General features: G+C 42.3%; 1 protein-coding gene across 9 annotated transcripts in view; it reads right to left on the reverse strand.

Moving 5' to 3' along the window:
* The window catches only part of rps6kb1a (ribosomal protein S6 kinase b, polypeptide 1a), a 211,542-nt gene that overhangs the window by 59,497 nt on the left and 124,625 nt on the right, over positions 1-27,420 (reverse strand). Inside the window, exon 1 of one of the 9 annotated variants that reach the window (XM_069910982.1) lies at positions 9,243-9,442. The exons of the other annotated variants lie outside the window; for them this stretch is intronic. Coding sequence (XP_069767083.1) covers positions 9,243-9,392 — 150 coding nt within the window. The 5' untranslated portion in view covers positions 9,393-9,442. Of the gene's footprint in view, positions 1-9,242; positions 9,443-27,420 lie in introns of those variants that run through there. 9 annotated transcript variants of the gene reach the window in all.

A 27,420-nucleotide genomic window follows, 5' to 3' on the forward strand; every position in this document is an offset into this window, starting at 1 on the left:
TGTCACATTCTCGTGAATATTTTCTGCACCCTTTCCACTTTAATGATAACTTTCTTCTAGCTGGGTGACCAAAACTGCACATAATATTCCAAATACAGTTGTAACATGATGTCCCTGTTCCTGTACTCCATAAGGAACAGTTCCATGTTGATGCAATCCTGTTCCACGTTGATGCAATCACAAAGAAGGCTAGACAATGGTCATATTTTGTAAGGAGTTTGAGGGGACTTGGTATGTCACTGAAGACTCTCATAAATTTCTGCAGGTGGAGAACATTCTGGCTGGTTTCATCATTGTTTGGTTATGGAAGTGCCAACGCTCAGGACAAGAGCGTTGTTAACAGGACCAGTCTTCACTCCATCAAGGACATCTACAAAGGCAATGTCTTAAGAAAGCAGCCTCTATCTTCCAAGAGCCCCACCACCCTCTTCACTCTGCTACCATCAGGAAGGAGGTACAGGATCCTGAAGACTAGCGCTCAGCAGAAACAAGGACAATTTCTTCCCCTCTGCCATCAGACTCCTGAATGAATAAAGAACCACAGACACTGTTTTACTTTATTATTTTCTTTTTCTTGCACTTTTTTTTTTAAGGTGGTTTATATAAATGCTTGCACTGTGATGCTGCCACAAAATATCAAATTTTGCGACATTTAATGAGAGCAAATTCTGATTCAATACCCTAACTGAAGGCAAGTGTAACAAACATTTTCTTTACTACCCTATCTACCTGCATTGCCACTTTCAAAAAAACTATGCCACTCTACCCAGGACTCTTTGTTCTCCAATACTTTCCATGTGCAACACTATTCACTGTGCAAGACCTACCATGGGTTCATCTACCAAAGGTACTATGCCCTCCATAATGTTTGAGACAAAGACATTTGTTTTCCCTTTATTTGCCTGTGCTCCAGTTTTAAACTTGTAATCACACAATTCACGTGTGATTAAAGTGAACATTCCAGATTTTATTCACGGTTACTTTTATACATTTTCATTTGACCATGTAGAAATTACAGAACTTTTTAGATGTAGTCTCCTCATTTCAGGGCCCCATAATGTTTGGGATATTTGGCTTCTTGGGTGTTTGTGAGTACTCAGGAATGTTTAATTGGTTCAGGTACAAGAGAGCTGGGCTTGCTTTTAAGCTTTTGATCATCTTTGGAGTCTGTAGTTGCCATTTTTCAACTTAAGGACCAGAGTTGTACCAATGAAAGTCAAAAAAGTCATTATGAGGCTGAATAACAGGAATAATTAAGAAGAAAGAGTGTAGTGGTGAGCTCAGGCATGACAAAGGGACTGGTATGCCAAGGAAGACCTCCACTGTTGATGACAGAAAAATTCTCATCATAATGAAGAAAAATCCTCAAACACATGTCCGACAGATCAGAAACACTCTTCAGGAGGCACGTGTGGATGTATTAATGACGACTGCCCGCAAAAACTTCATGAACAGAAATACAGAGGCTACACTGCAAGATACCAGTTAGCCACAGAAAAGATGACCAGATTACAGTTTGCCAAGAAGTATTTAAAAGAGCCTGCAGAATTCTAAAAAAAGGTCTTGTGAACAGATGAGACCAAGATTCACCAGAGTGATGGCAAGAGCAAAGTGTGGAGGCAGAAAGGAACTCCCCAAGATCCAAAACATACCACCTTTTCCATGATTTGCATCTTGCAGTTTAGTCTCTGTATTTCTGTTCAAGAAGTCTTCTGCGGACAGTAGTCACTGATGTATCAACACCTTCCTTGTGAGAGTGTTTCTGATCTGTCGGACATGTGTTTGGGGATTTTTCTTCATTATGGTGAGAATTCTTCGGTCATCAGCAGTGGAGGTCTTCCTTGGAACACCAGTCCCTTTGCAATTACTGAGCTCACCAGTCAGCTCTTTCTTCTCAATGATGTTCCAAACTATTGATGTGGGTCATCCTAAGGTTTGGGCGATGTCACTTACTGTTTTATATTTGTTTTTCAGCCTCATAACGGCTTTTTTGTCTTTCATTGGCACAACTCTGGTCCTCGTGTTGAAACATGGCAACAACAGACTTCAAAGGTGATCAAAAGCTTAAAAGCAAGCCTACCCCTCTTATACCTGTACCAACAAAACAATTAAACATATCTGAGTACTCACAAACACCAGTGAAGTCAATGTCCCAAACATTATGGTGTCTGAAATGGGGAACTATGTATAAGAAGCGCTGTAATTTCTACATGGGCAAGCCAAAATGCAGATATTATTCAACGTTGTTTGATTACAATGTGCAATTTAATCAAATGTGAATTGTTTGATTACAAATTTAAAACTGTGGAGCACGGGGACAAATTAAGGAAAAAAATAGTCTTTGTCCCCAACACTGGAAGGCACTATATATTCAATCTGCTACTCCTTGGCTAACTCTTCCAGTCCATCCAGACCCTGTTGTCAGCTGAGATAACTTTCCTCTGTGTCCAAGAGAGAAGTCACTATCACCATGTAAATGGTGGATAGACATGTTTTTCTTTCATACACAGGCTTCCGTGCCATTCATATGTTGACCCTGGTAAGTTGACATAACACAAGTCATTTTTCACTAGAAATCAGCTTCAATGATGTTTAGTAAATACACAAACTTACTGGAGAAACTCAAAAGTCCCACAGCGTCCATAGGAGACAAAGGAATAAAACCAACATTTTGGGCTTGATGAAAGGCTCAAGCCCGAATCATCGCTTATATATCTTTGCCTCCTATGGACACTGCGTGACCTGCTGAGTTCTTCCAGCATTTTGTGTAGTTACTACAATCACAGCGTCTGTAGACTTTGTTTCATTTCAACATGTCCATTTGACATGGCACCAACTGGCACCTTTTAACACTTAGGACCCTTGAAAGGAGCATTCTTAATGAAAACATTACAAAGCCATTTTTTTTTGGGGGGGGGGAAAATGATGCTGAAGACAGGCAACAGTTATTGCCCACCCCAATTCACCATGAGAAGATCGTGGCATGCTGTAATATTTCTCAAAACCTAAATCTTTATCATGTATGATTTGGCAGGGAATTGGCAGTGTTTCCACATATCTGCTGCCCTTACTAATAACAACCACTAATTGGGAAGTCCTCTGGAAAGATCTGATGCACCTGCTGTTTAGTTTTTACACTGTTGACAATGTAGTCCCAGTGGGTGAGAAGGGAAGAGTGAATATTTAAGACAGATGTTGAGGTGCCAATCAAATGCCTACTTTATGGTGCTCACAGTTTAGCTTCCTGATTGACAATGGAGCTACATTCCACCAACAAGCTCATACTACTGATTTTTGCCTTGTAAAATGTACAAAGTCTCTGGCAAGTCACCAACTATTTTTTTAGGGAGGGATAATGAACAGATAAAGTCCTTGAAAGCAAAAAAAGAGCAGGGCTCTGGGAACGAGCGGAATTGTATGGAGAATTCATTAATAAAGATGACGCAGTTAAAAGTAAAACAATGCTGGAAAAACTCAGCAGGTCAAATAGTGTCCTTTATGTAGCAAAGATAAAAATACATAACTAACGATTTGGGCTTGAGCCCTTCATCAAGCTTTATCAAGATCATACCTTGATACCTTTCAAGTGTCAGCCTGAAACATTGGTGATGTATCTTTATCTTTGCTATATAAAGGATACTGTTTGACCTGCTGAGTTTCTCCAGCATTATGTTTTCACTACAACCACAGTGTCTGCAGATTTTCGTGTTTTACTTCTGATACAGTTCAGATCATCTTTTCATTGAATGTAACATTCGAAAATCCTACCTCACTCATCACTTCTCTCCTTAATGACCTTGAATGTAAGATTTTCCCACACAAACCATGTGATGTCCTTGTCTGTTGCTCATCAGATCTACAAATCCATCCTCAAATGTTCCTTTAACACTAGAATTGTCTGCAGCTCTTCCTATCTGATTTCCAACATTCCACAACACATGCCTTTGCTCTTCAAAGCTCCAAATTCTAAATCCACAATCAAGGCCACACTTACAATTTTTAAACAAATGTAATGACACCCCCATCCCCACCACACATAATAGATGGCAAAATACATTACCTACAAGGCCAATAATAGTAACTTGCCAAAGTTTCCTCTGCAATACTTACAACCTCGCCATCCAGAAGCATAAGGACACCAGATGCCTAAGAGCACATCTATCTATACATTACTTTCCAAATCAGAAGAATTAAATTCTCCCTCCAACACAAATGTGTTCACTTGCTTCATAAAAAGACAAACACGAGGGATAAAGCAAGAATGCAAAAATGGAAGAAATAAATACTGATCAAGTCATGCAGATATCAAAAGGTGATAAAACAGAAAGGAACGGGTAGAAAAATATTCCATCTAAAAAGAAATCCACAAAATAAAGACATTTAATAATTATAAAAAACCTTGTTTAGAAGCAATGGCAATGAAAGTCCCTTGGAAACAAGTGACAGACTTATCAGAACGTAGATTAGAAGAAAATGAGAGCTATCGGGACTTGGAAATATTAAACAAGGGATACAGACAGGTGAAGACAATATTAATGATGGAAACTATATCACAGTGTAACAAATTGCAGGTCCAACAGCTTTACCGTCCCATTATATCAGCAGAACGTCAGGAAATTATATTGCTCTGAACTTCAAAAGTTATTACAGACCTGATATTTTCAGTTCAAAAATTATGAATGTCATTTTGCATTTTAAGGAAGAATAGAAAAGGAAAGATCTGCACACATATGTTGACACAAAATTACTGACTATCATTAAGGATTAAAATATAGGTGTCAAAGAAAGACAACATGGTTTTGTGAAGATTTGCTCTTTATCGACTACAGTTTGGCATTTAACACCATCATCTCCTCAAAACTGATCAGCAAACTCCAAGACCTGGGACTCAAACATCCCGCTATGTAATTGGATCCTGGATTTCCTTACCTTCAGACCACAGCGAGGATTGACATGAACATCTCCTCCACAATCTCCATCAGTACTGGAGTACTGCTATACTCACTTTACACCATCAACTGTGTCGCTCAGTGCAACAACTTCTACAAATTTGCTGACTATACCATGGTAGTAGGTTGTTTGGGAAAAAAAGGTGATGAGTCAGCCTACAGGAGGGAGATTGAAAACTTGGATGAATGGTGCATCAACAACAACCTTGTACTCAATGACACCAAAACGAAGGTGCTGATTGTTGACTTCAGGAAGGGAAAGCCAGAGGTTTACAAACCAGTGATTATTAGGGGATCGATCAGAGGTGGAGAGGGTGAGCAAATTTAGATTCTTGGGAGTCACTATCTCAGAGGATCTTTCCTGAACCCAGCACACTAATGGCATCCTCAAGAAAGCACGTCAGCATCTCAACTTCCTCAGGAGTTTGCAGAGGTTTGGTATGACACCAGAAAGTCTGGCAAATTTCTACAGAAATTTCTCCCCGCTATCAAGAACATCTACAGGGAACGCTGCCATCAGAGAGCAGCACACACACTGTTCTCACTGCTTGAAGGCACATGATAAGTCAACACAGCATGGTTTCCTGAAGAGAAAATCTTGGTCCACAAACGTATCAGAATTCTTTGAATAATGAACAAGGAGGCTGGATGGGGGGATGCTCTGGATTTAGATTTTCAGAAGACCTTTGACAAGGTGCCACACACGAGGCTACTTAACAAGATAAGGGCCCATGTTATAACAGGAAACATACTAGAGTGGGTAAACCATTGGCAGGAAGCAGAGAGTAGGAATACAGGGATCATATTCTGTTTGGCTGCCAGTTGCTAATGGTGTTCCACGGGGGGTGGAGTTGGGGCCACTATTAAATGGCAAATGAAATACAATGTTGAAGAGTGTATGGTCATTCATTTTGAGAAAAAATAAACAGGCAGATTATTTTTTTTTAAATGGGAAGAAAATTGAAAATACCTAGATACAAAGGATCCTGGGAGTCCTTGTGCAAGATAGCCTGAAGGCAAACTTGCATGTTGAGTTGGTGGTGAAGACCAGGTCTTTAGGTGTATTTAAGAGATTAATAGGTTCTTGATTAGCCAGGAATCAAAGGTTATGGGGAGAAGGCCGGGCAGTGAGGCTGAGTGGGAAAATGCATCAGCTCATGATTAAATGGTGGGGCAGACTCGATGGGCTGAATAGCCTATTTCTACTCCTATGTCTTATGATCTTCCACACTGCTCTGCTACCCTTCCAACCAACATTTATTGGCCCCTTTGATCCAATTATATAGATGTTGGTACAGTTTTTTGAAAAATAAATGTTCTGGCCCAGGCAATGTCAACTTATCCACAAATAAAAAAATCACAGAAGCATCATCCAGGGAGAGCACAAAAACGATAACATCCAAAGAGATCTTGTGCAATAAAAAATTTAAACTGAAATGAGAAATTTTAACAGTATTTCGATTTATTGTCAGAGTACATTCATGACATCACATTCAATCCTGAGATTCTTTTTCCTGTCACACAGACAGAATTACTACTTACTGGTCATACAACAAAACTGAACAGAATGTACATACATAAATAAATAAAGAAATGTAAAAAAAAACTGACTTTTTTTCCCTCTCCGTATTGCGCAAACAATAAAGTGCAAAAGAGTCCTTAAATGAGCCCCTGATTGAGCTTGTTGTTGGAGTCTAATGGTGGAGGGGTAACAGCTGTTCCTGATCCTGGTGGTGTGAGTCTTGTGGCACCTCGACCTCTTTCCTGATGGTAGCAGCAAGAACAGAGAGTGTGCAATATCGAGCATAAATCGTAAAATACCTAATGCTAGGTGCATAATCATACAAGGATGATTACATTCACCATTGATATGAATATTTGCATGTTCAGATTATCAAAAACTATCATGTTAAAAAAAAAACAAAAATTGAATTTCAAAATCTTATCTTTTCCAAATATATGGACAAATCAAATTGTGCTTTGAAATAGAGTTTCCTGCCATCAACGCAATTTGTTTTTATACAGAAAATTGCAAAACATTGTAAAAGCGCTCAAAGGCATGATAGATGTTGCAAAGACATTAAGACTGCCATTCTAGCGCACTGAAGCAAAGACTCAGGACCAAGTTGCCCCTTTCCAATCTTTGACCACTGTGATTCTGCAGCTCTTTCTCTTTGGCTTGGCTTCGCAGACGAAGATTTATGGAGGGGTAAATGTCCACGTCAGCTGCAGGCTCGTTTGTGGCTGACAAGTCCGATGCGGGACAGGCAGACACGGTTGCAGCGGTTGCAGGGGAAAATTGGTGGGTTGGGGTTGGGTTTTTCCTCCTTTGTCTTTTGTCAGTGAGGTGGGCTCTGCGGTCTTCTTCAAAGGAGGTTGCTGCCCGCCGAACTGTGAGGCGCCAAGATGCACGGTTTGAGGCGATATCAGCCCACTGGCGGTGGTCAATGTGGCATGCACCAAGCTGTATGAAATCAGTGCAGTGAAGGCTGAATGATCAAATCTCACCCCATAGACCAAGATTAAAATCTAGGCTGACTTTACTGCAGTACTGAGAGAGAGCCAAACTACTCAAGGTGCCTGCATCTTTTAGATAAGGCATTACACTCTCACCTCAAGTGGCTGTGAAAGCACCCACTTGAAAAGTAGGGTATTTATCACCAAACCCAACCAAACTTAACCCATAAAATTATTAAGGTTGGGAACCTGATTATTGATGAATGTGGGAGCTTGCTGAACAAAAATATGATGAAAAAGTAATTTATGAAATACATACATTATGCCCTAAGAATCTCATACATACCAATTACTTTTTAAAAAAAACCCCAAAGCTGCAAGCAAATTATTTATAGATGCAAAGTTAGTCTCCAGTTTTCTTGTAAAGACTGCATCTCTGCCAAGGCTCAAGGCTGCATTATAATGAACCAGAAGGTGTGCAAGAACAGTCAAGGGCAATGGAACAAATCATTCTCCCTTAAAGGCAGGAGACCCATTCAGTGCTTTGAAACAGCACAATGAGGATGAAGAATTCACTACTCCAATGACACTGGGTGCAAATTCCCAGTGCCCATTCTTCCTTCACTAATGCACCATGCAAAAACGTTACTCACTTGACACATGCATCATAGATATTATCAATCAGATAAATCTAAAAACGGGGGTGGGGGAAAATTGTCACGAACTGTCATTATTATTCTGTCATGAGACAGCAAATCTCGCTTGGAAGAAATTCTACTGAACTTTGAAGAACCACATAGACTTTTATGATCAGGTCATTTATTTCCACCATGTTTAAATATAATACATGCATGAAATACTAAAGGAACCTCTCACACTAACAATCCCAGACTCTAATCTGCACAAAACGATATTTATTAGTCTAGATAAAATACTTGTCCTGCATGTGCATTATTTGTGTGTCTGCGAGAACCGTAGAACGCTGTTTGTCGGGTTGTACTTGTGCATAAACTCGGAAATGGTCTTTCAAATTCCAAGCTGGCAACAACCTCCAAACCAAGTAGTTCATCCCTGCTCGGTCACTTAAACTCCAGTCTAAATATCCATCCGTGGATCAATGGCTGATACCGGCCTCCAGTGAATCCACCCCACCCCGCCCCTCCCCTCCACTCCCATTTACCAAATCCAACGCGGGTCAAGCACTGGAGAGGAGCTGTCAGAGACCACATGGCGAAGCCGGAACCAACTTCACTTAAATCAAATCGCGAGAGGGCGTGGGGAAAATGCAGAGAAAGGAACCACCAAGGCATGAACCTCATCAATGATTTAAAGTCCCTGCAGTTCGGAACAAGCTCCTGGAGCCGCACAGCTCCTGAAATGCAGACAGTCCTGCTCTCTTCATGCGCCCTGAAGCACAGATTCCCACAATAAGCGCTGGATCCCTCTGAAGAAAACGGATTGCACGCATAATTGGGGCGGGTTCTTTAATCACTGACCGAGCTGCCGGTCTGCACCTGTGCCACCACCCCTCCCTCCGCCCCCCCCCCTCCCTCTCTCCCTCCCTCCGCCCTCTTCCACCGCCAAGACAAGCTGCCACGAACACACGGACTGCGGGCGCTTGACTGAAGGGGGAGGGAGGGAGGGGGGAGGGAGAGAGCCAGGGCTCGCCCAGCATGGCCCGCAGCCTCCCGGGACGGGGACTCTAGGCCCACACCGCTTATTGTTGCCCAGGTAGCGTGGGCCGGCCCTCGGCCTTCGGCTTGGGGCCTGCTGGCACAGGCCTCGGCCGCTCCCTCCCCCTTCCTGGGCCGCTCCCTCCTTGCCCCTCGTTTTTACCCCTTCCAGCTCCTCGTCCGAGACCCCCTCGTCCTGCTGGTACTCAGGGTCTAGGTCGATGTCGAACACTCCCGCCATGTCTCTCTCCGACTGCCGGCTCCGCTCCTCATGGGTTCCACTCGCCCACCATGACCGCGCCGCCTCGCACATGCGCAGCAGCGCGACCTGCCTCCCATCGCCTCCACCCCGTCCGTCGGGCGTGTGCACGCTCACTGCGTCATGACGCCACGTGCGCAAACCTGTCGTGCAGGAACCCTTGAAAGACGAGACGGGGCGCCAGCGATCAAAGACGCGAGATAAAGATCACCATCCCGCAGATGCTGGGAAACCCGAGGTAAAGACCGGGGTTGCTAAACAGTTTCAGTGGAGAGACACTTGGAATTCAAGATTCCTTTATTGTCATGGAATAAAAACAGTGCAATATGACAAGGATTACATGAATTAGAAATACAAGGATTACAGCTCTTCAGCGCTTGACGTCCTGCTTTGCGGAAACTGCCAAAATGTTTGGCCTGGAAGTCAGCCTGAAGAAAACTGAGGTCCTCCATCAGCCAGCTCCCCACCATGACTACCAGCCCCCCCACATCTCCATCGGGCACACAAAACTCAAAACGGTCAACCAGTTTACCTATCTCGGCTGCACCATTTCATCAGATGCAAGGATCGACAATGAGATAGACAACAGACTCGCCAAGGCAAATAGCGCCTTTGGAAGACTACACAAAAGAGTCTGGAAAAACAACCAACTGAAAAACCTCACAAAGATAAGCGTATACAGAGCCGTTGTCATACCCACACTCCTGTTCGGCTCCGAATCATGGGTCCTCTACCGGCACCACCTACGGCTCCTAGAACGCTTCCACCAGCGTTGTCTCCGCTCCATCCTCAACATCCATTGGAGCGCTCACACCCCTAACGTCGAGGTACTCGAGATGGCAGAGGTCGACAGCATCGAGTCCACGCTGCTGAAGATCCAGCTGCGCTGGATGGGTCACGTCTCCAGAATGGAGGACCATCGCCTTCCCAAGATCGTATTATATGGCGAGCTCTCCACTGGCCACCGTGACACAGGTGCACCAAAGAAAAGGTACAAGGACTGCCTAAAGAAATCTCTTGGTGCCTGCCACATTGACCACCGCCAGTGGGCTGATATCGCCTCAAACCGTGCATCTTGGCGCCTCACAGTTTGGCGGGCAGCAACCTCCTTTGAAGAAGACCGCAGAGCCTACCTCACTGACAAAAGGCAAAGGAGGAAAAACCCAACACCCAACCCCAACCCACCAATTTTCCCCTGCAACCGCTGCAATCGTGTCTGCCTGTCCCGCATCGGACTTGTCAGCCACAAACGAGCCTGCAGCTGACGTGGACTTTTTACCCCCTCCATAAATCTTCGTCCGCGATGCCAAGCCAAAGAAAAGAAAAGAACATGAAAATGAATAAATTAGAAAGACGAGGCTTCACTGAGCACCTTCACTCTGTCCATGCCAGTGGCAGAGACCTCACAGTGAGCAACCATTGCAGTTCTGCGTCACGCTCCCACACTCGCACGTTTGTCCTTGGCCTGATGGACCATCCCTCCGAGACCAGCTGAAATTAGAGGAACTCCACCTGATTTTCCGTCTGGGCGCTCTCCATCCAAGTGGCATTAACATCAACTTTTCCGGTTTCTGCAGACCTGCTCTTCTCTTCCCCCTCCCTCCCTCCCTTCTCCACATATCCCCAACCACCTGTCTCAAGCCAGTCTCCGGCAGTCCACAGCCCAGTGTGAATCCTTTGACTGGAGCGCCTGTCGCCCGCAAGCGGCATGGGTTCTTTGCCTCGAATTGCCGACACCCCACCACCCAGCCGCAGAGCCCCTCACTGGTCCGCCAGCGTGGTCACTGTTCTTTGGGGCATCTCCTATGCTTCTCCTTCTCAAATGGGGGGGGGGGTGGTCTTCTTGCTTTCTGGTGTCCCACGCCAGTCCTCCGCTACCCGGGAGTCTGCAACCCCCTCATGGCTGCTCCCGAACTTGGGCGCACACCTCACAGTTGCAGTATTTTTAAATGAAATCACCATACACTCCATTAACAGGCTGTTTAATGTCTGTATGGAACTGATGGCAGTTGGACTGGGCGGTTGGACCCGGCAGGAGTGCTGTGTCTCCATGCCCTTCTCTCCCCGGTCTGCACCAGTGGTAACGGCACCATTTTAATGACTCCACACAGACTTTTAATGAGTCTCAGCAACACTGAATATGCATGAATATGAATATGCATTATTCAATACCTCAGACTGTGTCCCCATATTCGAATGTGAACTGAAAACTACACAGTGAAACACAAAAGTCTACAGATGCTGTAATTGTAGTTAAAAACACACAGAAATGCTGGAGGAGCTCAGCCGGTCTTGCAGTGTCCAAAGGAAGTGAAGACACATCACTGAAGTTTCGGGCCTGGGCCCTTCTTCAAGGAATAAGCAAAGAACAGGAAGATGTCAGAATAAAGACAAGACTCACAGGGGGAGGGTCAAGACCAATAAAAGTTAATTGGATATAAGAGGAGAGGTGAGAATTTATTTTGGCTCTGTTAAAGAGGGGAGAAAGAGAGAGAGAGCAAATGCAACAGAAGGAAGAAGAAGGGGAGAATGGTTCTAATAGAAATCAGGAAGTCAATGATAAGGCCAACTGGTTGGGGGGAAGATGAGGTGTTGTTCCTCCAATTTGCAGGTGATCTCAGTCTGGCAGTGCATGAAAGTGTGGACAGACATGTTAGTAAGGATTACCAAAAGATCTGTCTGCATTACTGAAGCGTCGTTTTCTTTTTGCAACTGTGAATACATTAATTCATCTATCCTTTAATATTTATGTCTTTTTTGCTGTTGTACAGTAGTTGGTGCATCTTCTGTATATATATCAAGTCAAGTTTATTATCATCCGATTGTACAATTACGACCCAACGAAACAGCATTCTCCAGTCCTCGGTGCAAAACATGCAGACACACAACCAGGCTTAACAGGTACAGACAGACAATATGCAGGACAAGTATTCATATGTACAAATAAATAAAATCAAAGTAGTGATCGGACTTTCTCATTCAATATGGGCAAATTTTTGTCCTCTGCTACCCTTTCCTGTTGGGTCCCATAAGTGGTCTATTCTGGGCCCCATTCTCTTCTCCTTGTATATGCTTCACCTTCCCCATATCATCCAAAAACACGGCATCTCCTTCCACTGCTACGCTGATGATGCTCAGCTCAATCTCCCCTTGAAGCCCAACAACCAAACAAAGAGAACCAGCCTCAACAATTGTCTGGAGGACATGAAGTGCTGAATGGCCCAAAACTTCCTGCAGCTAAACAAAGGCATATCCAAGATCATCATATTTGGCCCCCGCAACACCATCAAAATTATCACCAATACCGTGACAACTTAGCCACCCTATTAAACCACACGTCAAATCCCTTGGTGTGATATTCAATTCCACCTTCAAGTTTGACATCAATACTGTAGTAAGAGTCAAGTTTTCCCAGCTCCACACTGTGGCCAAAATCAAATCATTCCTGCCACATCCTCATTTTCTCCCATTTAGACTACTCTGTCTTTACACAGGAGTTAGTCCATCATCATTATCCTGTCTGCAACTAGTTCAGAATGCTACAGCCAGGCTCCTGAAAGGAGTCAAGAAGAGGGACCATACCACCCCTTTTCTCACCTCCCTCCACTGGCTGCCAGTACAGCTCAGAATAGATTTTAAAGTTCTCCAGTTTGTCTACCAGGACCTTAATGGACCAGCCCCCTCCTAAATCACCGATCTCCTAAAGCCCGACTTCACTTCAAGACCCCTCAGATCGACCAATTTAGGACACTTGGTTGTTCCGCGCTCAAATCCCAAACTCAGGAGATCGTGTCTCCACGATAGCAGCCCCCAAACTGTGGAACAACATTCCTCCCTCCATCAAATCCGCCCCTTCCTTTAACTCAAATCCAGGCTGAAGTTATAATTGTTGCTTGCAAGTGTTTGGAAGTAATTGTCGATTGTTACCACGTTGTACGTACAATTCTAAACCCAAGGACCTGTTTTATACTGTGCTTTAAATAGCTGCTTAAGATCTGTGCAGTACTTTGGTCAACGTGTGCAATATAAATAAAGTACATACATGACATCACATACAACCCTGAGATTATTTTTCCAGCAGGCCAGGCAGAATTTATACAGAACAAAAGATTGTACTCAAGAAAATACCCGTACCGAAAATACCCGTGTGATCATTGATACCGTGTAATCGTCAACTCCCCATTTTTTTTTGGCTCAAAAATTCGTATGTTTTCGTACAACCTGTGTAAAAGTTGATCCCACCCATTTATTTTTGGCCCTGACTACCTGCCCATTCGAGCAACCGATCACGAACCCTCACCTTGGCAACAAAGTGTCCATGCAGTACAGAAAATAAATATCCAATCATAAATAATGTGAAAAATAAGAGTCCTTCGATGAGTCTCTGATTGCTGTAATGTTCCATGTACCTAGCACAGAGGTGAGAGGGAGGGATGAGGAAGGGGTGAATAAACTCTTCTTATGTTCTGTACAAGTTTATTGTCATATACAAGGTACAATGTACAGATACCCAAATATTGTACTTGCTGCAGACAATCATGGACTTAAGATGCACCAACAACATTGGTAAAAATTTAAATTAATTATAAAAATTTAAACAAATGCAAGACAAAAAAAGATAATAAATTTCAAAAGCTATATAAATATATTCACAGTTGCAGTGAATGCTCATTTTAAAAAGTAACATTTATTGAAGACAGATTTTTTGATGGTCTTGGAGATGTATGGTTAGGGTATATTACAGGGCTGTTCAAGAGCCTGACAGCTGTGGATAAACTTGGCCAAGTTTGCTGCAATTGTAATTGATCACATTGGACAGGAGGTGGCAGTATTGCCCAATATTTTTTTCCCCACATGAAACAATCTGCTGGGAAAATCAAATTTTACATTGAGACATGCAGCGCGGTAACAGGCTCACAAGTCCGTGCTGCCCAATTACATCCAATCACCCGACAAACCCCGAATATTTTGACAGGTGGGAGGAAACCGGAGCACCAGGAGGAAACACATGCTGATTATGGGGACAACATACAAACTCCTTACAGATGGCACTGGATTCGAACCTGGAACGTTGACGCTGTAGCAGTGATGTGCTAACTCAGTGTCTCTGTGGAGACAAGGGGATGATGAATGTTTCAGGTGCAGAGGGAAGATAGCCAGTACATTTACCAAGATGGTGCCTGGATTGGGAAACAAGTCTTATGAGGCTGGGACTTTTCAATTTGGAGTGTAGAGGGATGAGAGGAGACGATAGAGATCTATACGCGAGGCAGAGATAGGGTGGACAGCCAGCACTGTTTCCTAGGGCAGGATCAGCAAGCACCAGAGGACGTGTGTACAAAGTGAAGGGAGGGGAGACATTGGGAGTAAGTTTTTTTTACACAGAGAGTTGAGGGAGCCTGGAATCCATTGTCAGCGGAGGTGGGGGAAGCTGAAATATTGGGGGCATTTAGGAGACACATGGATGAAAGAAAAATTGAGTGTTATGGGGCAGGGAGGGTTTAGTATTTTTTAGGAGGGGGGTATATGGGTCGGCCCAACATCGAGAGCTGAAGAGCCTGTACTGTGCTGTAATGTTCCATGTACCTAGCACAGAGGTGAGAGGGAGGGATGAGGAAGGGGTGAATAAGGGTAGAATACAGAGAAAGATGGGATGATGGGCAGGAGGGAAAGGGGGAAGTTGAGGTTTTGCTCCAGATTGCAACATCTACAGTCTCTTGTGTCTCTGTTTTTTTCACATGAATCCTGATGAAAGGAGGGTGGAAACAGGGAAATTGATCTCAGGTAGTTCTGTATCAACATCTGGACTCACCTCTGTACTACATCTTCTGTTGAATTCAGTGGAGGGAAATGCTCTACATGTAATTAATCTTGGAAACAAAGCATACGTTTCTGTTACATCTAATAAAAACCTAATCGCTTCACCGTTTATTGGTTACATTTCAGCCATTATCAGATGCTATGCATCAAGATTTTGCACACACATTAAGATGTCACCTGATTTGAATGATATGGCATGGTGACCATGGCAACAGACCAGCAAGGGGCTCAGCGGCTAAAGTGAACCACACAGGCGGCAGGCAACTTGCTGTTGAGAGTTCTGCACCAAGAACTGGAGACGGGCTCAAGGGAACCAGGTATCGGAGCCCAGATTCTTGAGGGCACTGAAGGGCATCTTAAGTCCTGAAGGGGCCTCGGGCACTGGAGGCTTCCTGAACCAGACAAAAATCTCCAGCGAATTAATGGGAGGAAATGGAAACATTGAATTTTCCAGTTTTAGGTCTGGTTCCACGGTTTCAGTTCCTTTACCTACTCCTATTCTCACACCTCCCCCACCCCACCCCCCTTTCTGCCTCTCCACCTCTCCCAATGATTTCTGTCCCTTTGCCACATCCTTCCCCACCCCCCTACTTCGTCTCGTCGAAGGACTCCAACCCAAAGCGTTGACACTGCCTGACCTGCAGAGTCTCTCCATCTTCTCGTTGTTTCTTCATGATTCCAGCGTCTGCCATGTTCCTCTGTCTGGATTAAAGGAAGAAAATTCCTCAGCGGCTTGATTCGATGAGTGAAGCCAGTCCAAGAGTTCAGTTTGTCCTCTCTGTGTCACAGGCCACTTGGTCTGCAGAAAATCATCTCAAACTCTAGGAGTATTCAGTGCCTGCTCCCTCAAGCAAAAAGTTTCTTGTGGAGCAGTGGACATCAGATGCCTCCTCTGCACCCACCCCCCCCCACCACATTGCTGAGACCGTTTACATCCAATGTGGACACAGTTCAATGTAAACGAACACATTGTACATGTACATGAATTGCACGTTTAATTTGAGGGGCAGCAGTTAATCAAGACGGGGTCATTGCTGGAGGGGTTGAATTTAAGAGCAGGGAGATTCTGCTCCAGTTGCACAAGGCCCTCCTGGGGTCCACAGCACATTGAAGTAAAAAACCTTGTTTATTTTTCACCTCGCGTAACATAAATACTTTTTATGTAGTCGGTTGGAGAGAAGTACGGAAGAAACCACTGAACTTGACCATAAACTTTGAGTGGAGTCCTGGGTGGGGGGGGGGGGGGAGGGGGCGGAACACAGCCGAGAAAAGGTTGCAGGTGAGGCCGCATCTGGCATCTGCGGTTCCTGTCTCCTTACTCGTGCTTCTTAGGGGGTTCAGAGAAGGTTCACTAGAATGGAATTTAGAAGGATTGGGGAAGGAATCTTAGAGAAACATTTAAAATGATGGAGGAGTTTGCTTCCACTGGCAAGTGAGGTGAACTAAGGGACACAGGCTCAAGATTTTGGGGCAGTAGATTTAAGATGAGGAGAAACTGCTTCTCCCAGATATTTAGACAGATACGTGGATAGCAAAGATTTAGTGGGAATATGGGCCGGATGCATGCAGATGGGACGAGTTCAAGTGGACCCCTTGGTCAGAAAAACCAGCGGGGCCGAAGGCCCTGCTCCATCCTGACTCCCTGTCGTTCATCTCCACCACCGCTCACTCTGTCGAAGTCAATCTGAGGTCTCGAGTCGAAATGTTTCAATTCACATCTCTAACCCAGTAGTTGAGTCCAAGATTCAAGGTTCTTTTATATTATCACTTAATAACACAAAACATGTAAAATGCACGAAGTTCACTTTTGCGTGCTTTAAGGTTAAAAGTCGCCATTATCTTGATGCTAGGGCTAAAATTGTAGAACCTGTTTGCAGGAAAACAATTGTGGGGTATTTTGTGTAAGTGGCAGTAGAACAATCTTGGATCTTGCTTTCAAAGTTTCAGGTTTCTACATGGTGCAGAGATGGCGCCATTTGTTTATTTGACTGTAAACAGCTTCCCACCACTCAGATAACGGGCAAGGTCACAGATTTTAAAATCAGGTCCACACAATTTGCCATCCTATCATTAATGTAATATCAGGGCTCAATGGGTCAAAGGTCAAGGACCTGGCACAAAACCCATGATCTGCTGGACAATCCTGGTGTTCCTATGGTTCTGGGACCTGGACCATCTGCAGCTGGTACCTCCGACAGTGAAAACTACACCAGCAACATCCTCCTCTTCAAGGCCAACGTGCCACAAGGCTGCAGCTGCACAGTGGTGGTGAGGCTGGCGTTCATTGTCCATTCACCAATTGCCTTTGACCTTCATTCTTGAACTATTGCAAAGGACTTGATATCAGTTCTCCAACATATTGTTATGTTGGGAGTTCCAGTGTATAAATGGTGACATATTCTCAATTTGGAAAGGTTTCAACCTGTTGCTCTCAACCCTCCCAGTTTGACACATTCTTGTCAAACAGTAACAGTGCAGCTTGGAGATGGAACACTCTGTATCTACGGTGCTCCTGCAGTGGAGGGAGTGAACTTTCAAGGTGATGCTTAGAGGTCTGTTAGACTAGAATGATGTTAAGTTTCTACTTTTCATTGGAGTTAGACTCAGCCAAGCCAGTGGAGAGAAATCAACTTGGACATTCAGCACGGTAACCGGCCCTTCTGGTCCACGAGCCTGTGCCGCCCAATTACATCCAATCCCCAGTATGTTTTTGAAGGCTAGGAGGAACCAGAGTCCCCGGAGGAAACCCAGGGGGAGAACATACAAACTCCTTACAGACAGCACCAGATTAGAACCCAGGTCCCGAACGCTGGCACTGTAACGGCATTGCGCTGATCACCACGCCAGCTGTTCCGCCTATTTTCCTTCACACCCCAGGTGCACCCTTTATCTGGGGAATCAGGAAGCAAAGCCCCTTGCTTCATGACTCCCCAATTCCACTCTGTAACCTGGTTTAAAATGTATCGTGACAACTTGGGAGGAAGGAAGTGAATTATACTGCAGCCAAATTTGTAGACAACACACAAACAGGTGGGAAAACAAGTGATGAGATGGCAAATGTGAAGTTTTACAATTTGGAAAGGAGGATATTATTGAAATAGAGAGCAATTACGGAAAGTTACATCACAAAAGGATTTAAGGTACTTGTGTATGGAGCATCAAGATAGCACACAAGTGCATCAGGTAACAGGGAAAGCTCATAGATGTTGGGGTTTACTCTATAAGGCACTATCGGGACCAATCTGCTGGGTCGAGCAGCATCAATTGGAGAAAAAAAATCCAAGTTTCAGCCATGAGCCCTTCAAGGTTGTGATTGAGTTCCTCCAGCTGATGGTTTCTTTGCTCCAGTGGTCAGCATCTTCCATCTCCAGTCTCCACCAACGAGACCGGATCTTGAAAAGTTCTAACAATTTTGGGTTCCCTCCCATTTCACTGGAGGCAGTTCAGAAAAGGGCCACAAGTGTGGTCCCAGCTGTCCAACGGGCTTGGGCTTTACAGATCAAAGTTGATGAAGAGAGGCAGTCATATTGATACACACCTGGGGCTAAACAGGATAAATGCTGGGTCGAGCAGCATCAGTTGGAGAAAAATGATCCATGGAGTCCAGAACCAGATGGGGAGCCGTCCATCTGAGACTCTGACGAGAGAATTTCTTCTTTCGCAGGGTTGAATGTTTTTGGAAGTCCTTGCTGCAGGGAGTGGTGGGAGCAGAGACCTTGTGTAAATGTAAAGGCTGAAAAAGATTTATTTTTCACCAGAGAGGGAATCAGAAGTTGGACGTACCGCCACTAATCTCCGCACACCCACAATCCGAGCTCTTGGCGAACAGTGAACCCAGGACCAAGGTTGGTAGTCGATTCAAATTTAAATATATTAAAAAACTCAATTTAGACTTTCAGCCTGGTAACAGGCCTTCTTGGCTCATGAGCCCATGTCACCCAAATACCCCAATTAACCTACAACCCCTGTATGTTGGAAGCTGGGAGGAAACAGGAGCACTCAGAGGAAACCCATTCAGACATGGGGGAGAACGTGCAAACTCCTTACAGACAGTGCTGGATTCAAACCCCAATTGTTTATTTTAAAAATTGTTATTTTTCACACTATAAAACACATTGATCAAGATACATACATTTTCCTTTTCAAATATATAGTGTCGTTTTCTCCCCCCCTCCCTCTTCCCATCCCAACCTCCCTACCTCCCCTCCCATTCATTTAAAGTTCAGAATCTAAGATACATTAAACCCGTCAAACAATGTTGTCACTCAATAAAAATAAACAAGAAATTCCACTGAATCAATTCTTTTCATTCCCTTCTCCTTCTGTCATTTTAGATGGTAGATGTCCCCGATAGGTTTTCTCTATTGTGTTTCATGTATGGCTCCCATATTTGTTCAAATATTGTAATATTATTTCTTAAATTATATGTTATTTTTTCTAATGGAATACATTTATTCATTTCTATATACCATTGTTGTATTCTCAAGTTATCTTCTAATTTCCAGGCTGACATAATACATTTTTTTGCTACAGCTAGGGCTATCCTAACAAATCATTTTTGTGCACCATCCAAATCAAGTCCAAATTCTTTGTTTTTTATGTTACTTAGGAGGAAGATCTCTGGGTTTTTTGGTATATTGCTTTTTGTGATTTTATTTAATATCTGGTTTAGATCTTCCCAAAATTTTTTCACTTTCTCACATGTCCAGATTGCATGAATTGTTGTTCCCATTTCCTTTTTACAGCGAAAACATCTATCAGATACTGTTGGGTCCCATTTATTTAACTTTTGAGGTGTAATATATAGCCTGTATATCCAGTTATATTGTATCATACGTAACCTTGTATTTATTGTATTTCTCATAGTTCCTGAGCATAACTTCTCCCATGTTTCCTTTTTTATCTTTATGTTTCGATCTTGTTCCCATTTTTGTTTAGCTTTACCATTTGTTTCCTCATTCTCCTTTTATTGCAGTTTAATATACATGTTTGTTATAAATTTTTTGATTATCATTGTGTCTGTAATCACATATTCAAAATTACTTCCCTCTGGTAACCTCAGACTGCTTCCCAATTTGTCCTTCAAGTAGGATTTCAGTTGGTAGTATGCCAACAGTGTATCGTGAGTTATATTATATTTATCCTTCATTTGTTCAAAGGATAATAATTTATTTCCTGAAAAGCAATTTTCTATTCTTTTGATCCCTTTTTTCTCCCATTTTCTAAAGGAAAGGTTATCTATTGTAAAAGGGATTAGCTGATTTTGTGTCAGTATTAGTTTTGGTAGTTGGTAATTTGTTTTATTCCTTTCTACATGAATCTTCTTCCAAATATTGAGCAGATGATGTAATACTGGAGAATTCCTACGTTGTACCAATTTTTCATCCCATTTATATAATATATGTTCGGGTATCTTCTCCCCTATTTTATCTAGTTCTAATCTAGTCCAATCTGGCTTTTCCCTTGTTTGATAAAAATCTGATAGGTATCTTAATTGTGCGGCTCTATAATAATTTTTAAAGTTTGGCAGTTGTAAGCCTCCTTGTTTATACCATTCTGTTAATTTATCTAGTGCTATCCTCGGTTTCCCCCCTTTCCATAAAAATTTCCTTATTATTTTCTTTAACTCCTTGAAGAATTTCTCCGTCAAGTGTATTGGCAATGCCTGAAATAGGTATTGTATCCTTGGGAAAATGTTCATTTTAATACAGTTTATCCTTCCTATTAGTGTTAGTGGTAAGACTTTCCAATGCTCTAAGTCGTCCCGTAATTTTTTCATTCGTGGATAATAATTGAGTTTATATAGATGGCCGAGGTTTTTATTTATTTGTATACCTAGGTATCGTATTGCTTGCATTTGCCATCTGAATGGTGATTCTTTCTTAAATTTTGAGAAATCCGCATTATTCATTGGCATTGCTTCACTTTTATTTGTGTTAATCTTGTATCCCGACACTTCTCCATATTCCTTCAATTTCTTATATAATTCTTTTATTGATATTTCTGGTTCTGTTAAGTATACTATAACGTCATCTGCAAATATACTGATTTTATATTCCTTGTCTTTATTTTTATCCCTTTTATTTTATTTTCTGTTCTTATCAATTCTGCTAGTGGTTCTATGGCTAACACAAACAATAAGGGCGATAGTAGGCATCCCCGCCTTGTTGATCTGCTTAAGTTAAATTGTTTTGATATATATCCATTTACTGTCACTTTCGCCAATGGCCCCTTATATAATGCTTTTATCCATTCTACTCTGTCAAAGGCCTTCTCTGCGTCTAAAGCAACCGCTACTGTTGGAGCTTTATTTCCTTCTACTGCATGAATTAAGTTAATAAATTTACAAATATTGTCTGTTGTTGGTCTTTTTTTAATAAATCCAGTTTGGTCTAGATTTACTATTTTTGGTACATAGTCGGCTAATAGTTTAGCTATTATCTTATAATCTGTGTTAAGTAAAGATATTGGTCTATATGACACTGGTGCGAGTGGATCTTTCCGTGTCTTTGGTATTACTGTAATTATTGCTGTTTTGCATGAATCTGGTAAGCTTTATGTTTTATCAATCTGGTTGATTACTTCCAGGAGGGGAGGAATTAATAAATCTTTAAATGTTTTATAGAATTCTATTGGGAATCCATCCTCTCCTGGTGTTTTATTATTTGATAGGTTTTTTTTATTATCTCTTGTATTTCTACTATTTCAAATGGTCCTGTTAATTTATTTTGTTCCTCTATTTGTAATTTCGGTAGTTCAATTTTAGTTAAAAATTCATCTATTTTGTCTTCTTTCCCTTCGTTTTCAGTTTGGTATAATTGTTCGTAGAATTCTCTGAAGGTTTCATTAATCTCCGTTGGATTATATGTGATTTGTTTGTCTTTTTTCCTTGATGCCAATACCATTCTCTTAGTTTGTTCTGTCTTAAGCTGCCATGCTAGAATTTTGTGTATTTTTTCTCCTAGTTCATAATATTTCTGTTTTGTCTTCATTATGTTCTTCTCCACCTTATAGGTTTGTAGTGTTTAATATTTTATTTTTTTATCTGCCAATTCTCTTCTTTTAGTTGTGTCTTCCTTCATTGCTAATTCTTTTTCTATATTTGCTATTTCCCTTTCCAACTGCTCTGCTTCCTGATTGTAGTCCTTCTTCATCTTGGTTACATAACTTATTTGCCCTCTGATGAACGCTTTCATTGCGTCCCATAGTATAAACTTATCTTTCACTGATTCCGTATTTATTTCAAAGTACATTTTAATTTGTCTTTCAAAGAATTCTCTGAAATCCTGCCTTTTAAGTAGCATGGTGTTTAATCTCCATCTTTACATTCTTGGAGGGATGTCCTCTAACTCTATTGTCAATATCAGGGGTGAGTGGTCCGATAATATTCTAGCTTGATATTCTGTTTTTCTTACTCTGTCTTGCATGTGAGCTGATAACAGGAATAGGTCTATTCTTGAGTATGTTTTATGTCTACCCAAATAATGTGAATATTCCTTTTCCTTTGGGTGTTGTTTCCTCCATATATCCAAAAGTTGCTTTTCTTGCTTCGATTTAATTATAAATTTGGTTACTTTGTTCTTTCTGTTAATTTTTTCCCCAGTTTTATCCATGTTTGAATCCAAATTAAGGTTGAAATCCCCTCCTATTAGTATGTTCCCTTGCGTGTCTGCTATCTTCAAAAAAATATCTTGCATAAATTTTTGATCTTCTTCGTTAGGTGAATATACATTGAGTAAATTCCAAAACTCCGAATATATCTGACATTTTATCATTACATATCTCCCTGCTGGATCTATTATTTCCTCTTCTATTTTAATTGGTACATTTTTACTAATTAATATAGCTACTCCTCTAGCTTTTGAATTATATGATGCTGCTGTTACATGTCCTATCCAATCTCTCTTTAATTTCTTGTGCTCCATTTCAGTTAAATGTGTTTCTTGCATGAATGCTATATCAATTTTTTCTTTTTTCAGTAAATTTAGCAGTTTCTTCCTTTTGATTTGGTTATGTATTCCGTTAACATTTAAAGTCATATAGTTCAACATAACCATTTCATACTTTGTTTATCTTTCCTTTCCGTTTCCTCATCATCACCTTTCCTTCTTATCCATTTCTGCTTTCTTGTTTTGAACACTTTATAAGACAATATTTCTAAAACATCAAACATTTCCCTTATTCTTCTATCTAAAATTTCTTTAACCCCACTATCCCCTCCCCTTCCTGAGTTGCCCTTTATCACTTGTCGGGCAACCACATCTCCCCTCTCCATTTGGATTTGCGAATTCACTCGCGTCAACTGATTTCGCAGTGACCATAACTCCTCCCCACCCTGCCCCCCCAGAAAAGATTTTAATTTTCATATATAACAAAGGTGACTCTCTTAATTCCCTCCTTACTTCCACTCTTCCCTTTCTTTCCCTTATTAATTCTTATCTATATATATTTTCTTTTAAATACGGATAGACTCATGTGCACACATATATACATACACACACACACACACACACATATATATATATATATACCCATATACACACATACATATAGTTCGTGGTCATTTTTGCTCTCGTAACATGTCTTCATCTCTCTGTCTGTTTTGTAGTTGTTCTGCAAATTTTCGTGCTTCTTCCAGATCCAAGAATAGTCTGTTTTGCTGCCCTGGAATAACTATTTTAAGTACCGCTGGGTACTTTAGCATAAATTTATATCCTTTTTTCCATAGGATCGCTTTTGCTGTATTAAACTCCTTTCTCTTCTTCAGGAGTTCAAAACTTATGTCTGGATAGAAAAACAATTTCTGACCTTTGTATTCCAGTAGCTTTTTGTCTTCTCTTATTTTCTTCATTGCTTTCTCCAATATATTTTTTCTTGTTGTATATCTTAGGAATTTTACTAAAATGGATCTTGGTGTTTGTTGTGTTTGTGGTTTAGGGGCTAATGTTCTATGTGCCCTTTCTATTTCCATTTCTTCCTGTAATTCTGGTCTTCCTCGGACCCTGGGGATCCAATCTTTTATAAATTCTCTCATATTCTTGCCTTCTTCATCTTCCTTAAGGCCCACTATCTTTATATTATTTCTTCTATTATAATTTTCCATTATATCTATCTTCTGAGCTAACAGCTCTTGTGTCTCTTTAACTTTTTTATTAGATTCTTCTAATTTCTTTTTTAAGTCCTCTACTTCCATTTCTACGGCTGTTTCTCGTTGTTCCACCTTGTCCACTCTTTTTCCTATATTTGACATGACCATCTCTAATCTATTCATTTTTTCTTCTGTACTTTTAATTCTTCTTTTTATTTCACTAAATTCTTGTGATTGCCATTCTTTTACTGATTCCATATATTTAAAAAAAAATATATCCATTGTCTTGCCCTTCCCTTCTTCTTCCATTTCTCTATGTTCTTCTTCTTCTTCTTCTGGATTGGTCATCGGTTGTTTCCTTAATTTCTTTTTACTCTCTTCTTTCTTGTTCTCGTTGTTTTCTATGTTCTCTTCTTGTTGTTGTGTTGTAGCTGTCATTCTCAGCTGTGGAGATCGACTCCTCAGCTGGTCCCCCCTCCCGTCAGTGTTTTTTTTGTCATGCGCACTTTTGCTTGGCTCCATGAGCCATTTTTGTAGTCCCGAGCTCTGGATTTCGACTGACCTGAGGGAGTGGGCTTCTCTCTCCGCGGCGGGCCTCCTCGGACAGGTAAGGCCTTCACCTTCTTCTTCCGATGTCTTTTCTTCTTCTCTTCTTCCCGTTGCTTTCAACTTTTCTTTCTTCGCTGCCATTTTCTTCCCACCTTTACTTTTACTTTATTTTAGTTTTTGTGTTTGTGCCTTTGTGTTTTCTGTATTTTTTTTAAACTTTTCCGGAGAGGGCTGGAGTTCCCCGACCGGCCACTACTCCATCACGTGACTCCCAAACCCCAGTTGTTGATGCTGTAATAGCATTTCATATCCACCTCCAAGGAATTTGAGAAGTGGTTAAATCTCAGTGGAGGTGGTCACGGCATGGAAGTCTGATAGCACGAAGATCACCTCCCATCTTGCAGCGCAAACTCAAATCTTCTCTCAAGGCATTCCATATCCACCTCCAAGGAATTTGAGAAGTGGTTAAATCTCAGTGGAGGTGGTCACGGCATGGAAGTCTGATAGCACGAAGATCACCTCCCATCTTGCAGCGCAAACTCAAATCTTCTCTCGAGGCATGCAAAGTCAAACCGGTTCAGAATGCAGGTTGAAAAATGGGGCTGTAAATGACCCCAAATTCCCTGGAGCAAAGGTCACAGATCAAGCTGCCAAAGACAATTGGCCTGGAGCACTGGCCCGAGTAAATCTCTGTCCAAATCACATTTGTTAGGTAATGTTATTGAAGCCTGTGGAACCAATGCACCACAGCAATTCCAGGAGGTTCCTGAAGCAGAATTGATAGACAAGGTGGGAGCTGAGGACATTGCTCAAGAGGCCGGATGGGAGAGACTCTCAGGCAGTAATCAGTCCAGGAGGAGAAATCCCTTGAACTGACCCTAACCCTGACCCAAACCAAGGAATTTTTCAGTTAAAAAAAATTTTTAGACATACAGCACCGTAACAGGCCCTTCCAGCCATGAGCCCAATTAACTTACAACCCCTCCAGGCAGCATTGGATCTGAACTCAGATCGCCTGCGCTGTAATGGGGACACCCTAAACTAACCGTGGCGCCCAAAACCGTGCTGTGAAACACAAAAATCTACAGTCCCTGCAGTTGTGGTTAAACAGAAATGCTGGAGGAACTCAGCAGGTCTCATAGTGTCCATCGGAGGTAAAGATGTGTGACCAATGTTTCAGGCCTCAGCCCTTCTTGGTCCAATATCACTAAAATAGGCACTAGGTTGTTGTTAGGACCTGAGTGGTGAAGTATGCTGTGTACGAATTAACTGAGCTGTAGGGGGAGGGCTTGGCTGCTCTTATCAAGAACACTGTTAATTTCAACAGGCCAAATGATTTCCTTTGCTGCTGACGGCGTGATGTGTGATGACGGTGTGATACAGATCCTCACAGGAAACCACGCATCTCAATTGGGATCTAACTGTTGTCCCTGGGACTTTGGAGAGGGCAAGAGATCAATGGCCAGAATTCCTCCTGATGACCCCTTGCCCCTTGGGTGAAAGGGCACACGACAGCAGGTTAGGTCAGCACAGGAATGATAAAGTTTGTGTGAAAGAACATATGTGGAAAAAAATGGATATGCGTGCACCTTTTCTGGCTGGGACAAAAGTCCAAGCATGTCTGACGATGAGATGATGCAATAGAAGTTCTTGTGCAACAAGCTGCTATCAGATTACTCTTGTGTAATGCAACGACTTGACTCAAATGCTCCATTCAGGTCACATCCTAATCAACTCACAAATGTGGTAACAACAGTGATTGCTGCGGCTTCTTTCACAAAAGTAGCCTCGACAGGAAACTTGGTAAGAAATGTAGTTTGGTGAATGCAGGGAAGGTAAATATCCAGGCAGGTCAAGATCAAAGGAGTGAAACACAAAAGTCTGCAGACACCGTTACTGTAGTAAAAACACATCAAAAACACTGGAGGGAAATGCTGGCTGAATTCTGAGACAATGGGCACTTTCAAGCAGGGAAAACTTCCGTCTGTAAAGGCAGAGGTTCTTTGCCCTTACGGCCAAAGATGTACCTTTCTGAATGCGCCAGGGCCAGCTCGGAGGCTCCGATTCCAACCCTTCTCAGGGAAGGATAATCAGTGGAGTCCAGCGCTCCGCTGCTTGACCTGAATGTACAGTTGCTGCAAGGGGCTGGTTACGGGCGGGCTGATGATGCTGTCAGCCCGTGACCCATCTCCCCACTCCCTCCATGACCCCCTCAAAGCAGGGGCAGTGGGAGCCGTCAGTGGAGGCCAGTGCGGGCTGAGACAGCCTCACTGGGCCACCGGGTTTTGGGGATGCTCTCTGTAGCTCAAAACACAGCAGAGCAGTGGTCATCTTCCTTACCCATATCCCTCATCCAGCTGGAACTGTTCTGGACAAATTGGACGGCACGGGCTTGTGGGCCGAAATGGCATATGTATAAATTTTAAAAAAATGCACAGCAAATTGATTTCAGAAATCTTGCTGTAATGTCTTAGCATATTAAAAATTCCAATCGTTTCTCAGCACATAGAGGGTGTGAGAACAGCAGCAAAATTCCCATTTTGTGGCATGAGTGAAGGCAGCCTCCCCACTTATTATTGAAATGTTCCTGAGCTAGAAATAAAATGCACCTTTTTAAATGTCCTG

The sequence above is a fragment of the Narcine bancroftii genome, chromosome 14 (genome assembly GCF_036971445.1).
Source record: "Narcine bancroftii isolate sNarBan1 chromosome 14, sNarBan1.hap1, whole genome shotgun sequence".
In the NCBI taxonomy this organism is placed as follows: domain Eukaryota; kingdom Metazoa; phylum Chordata; class Chondrichthyes; order Torpediniformes; family Narcinidae; genus Narcine; species Narcine bancroftii.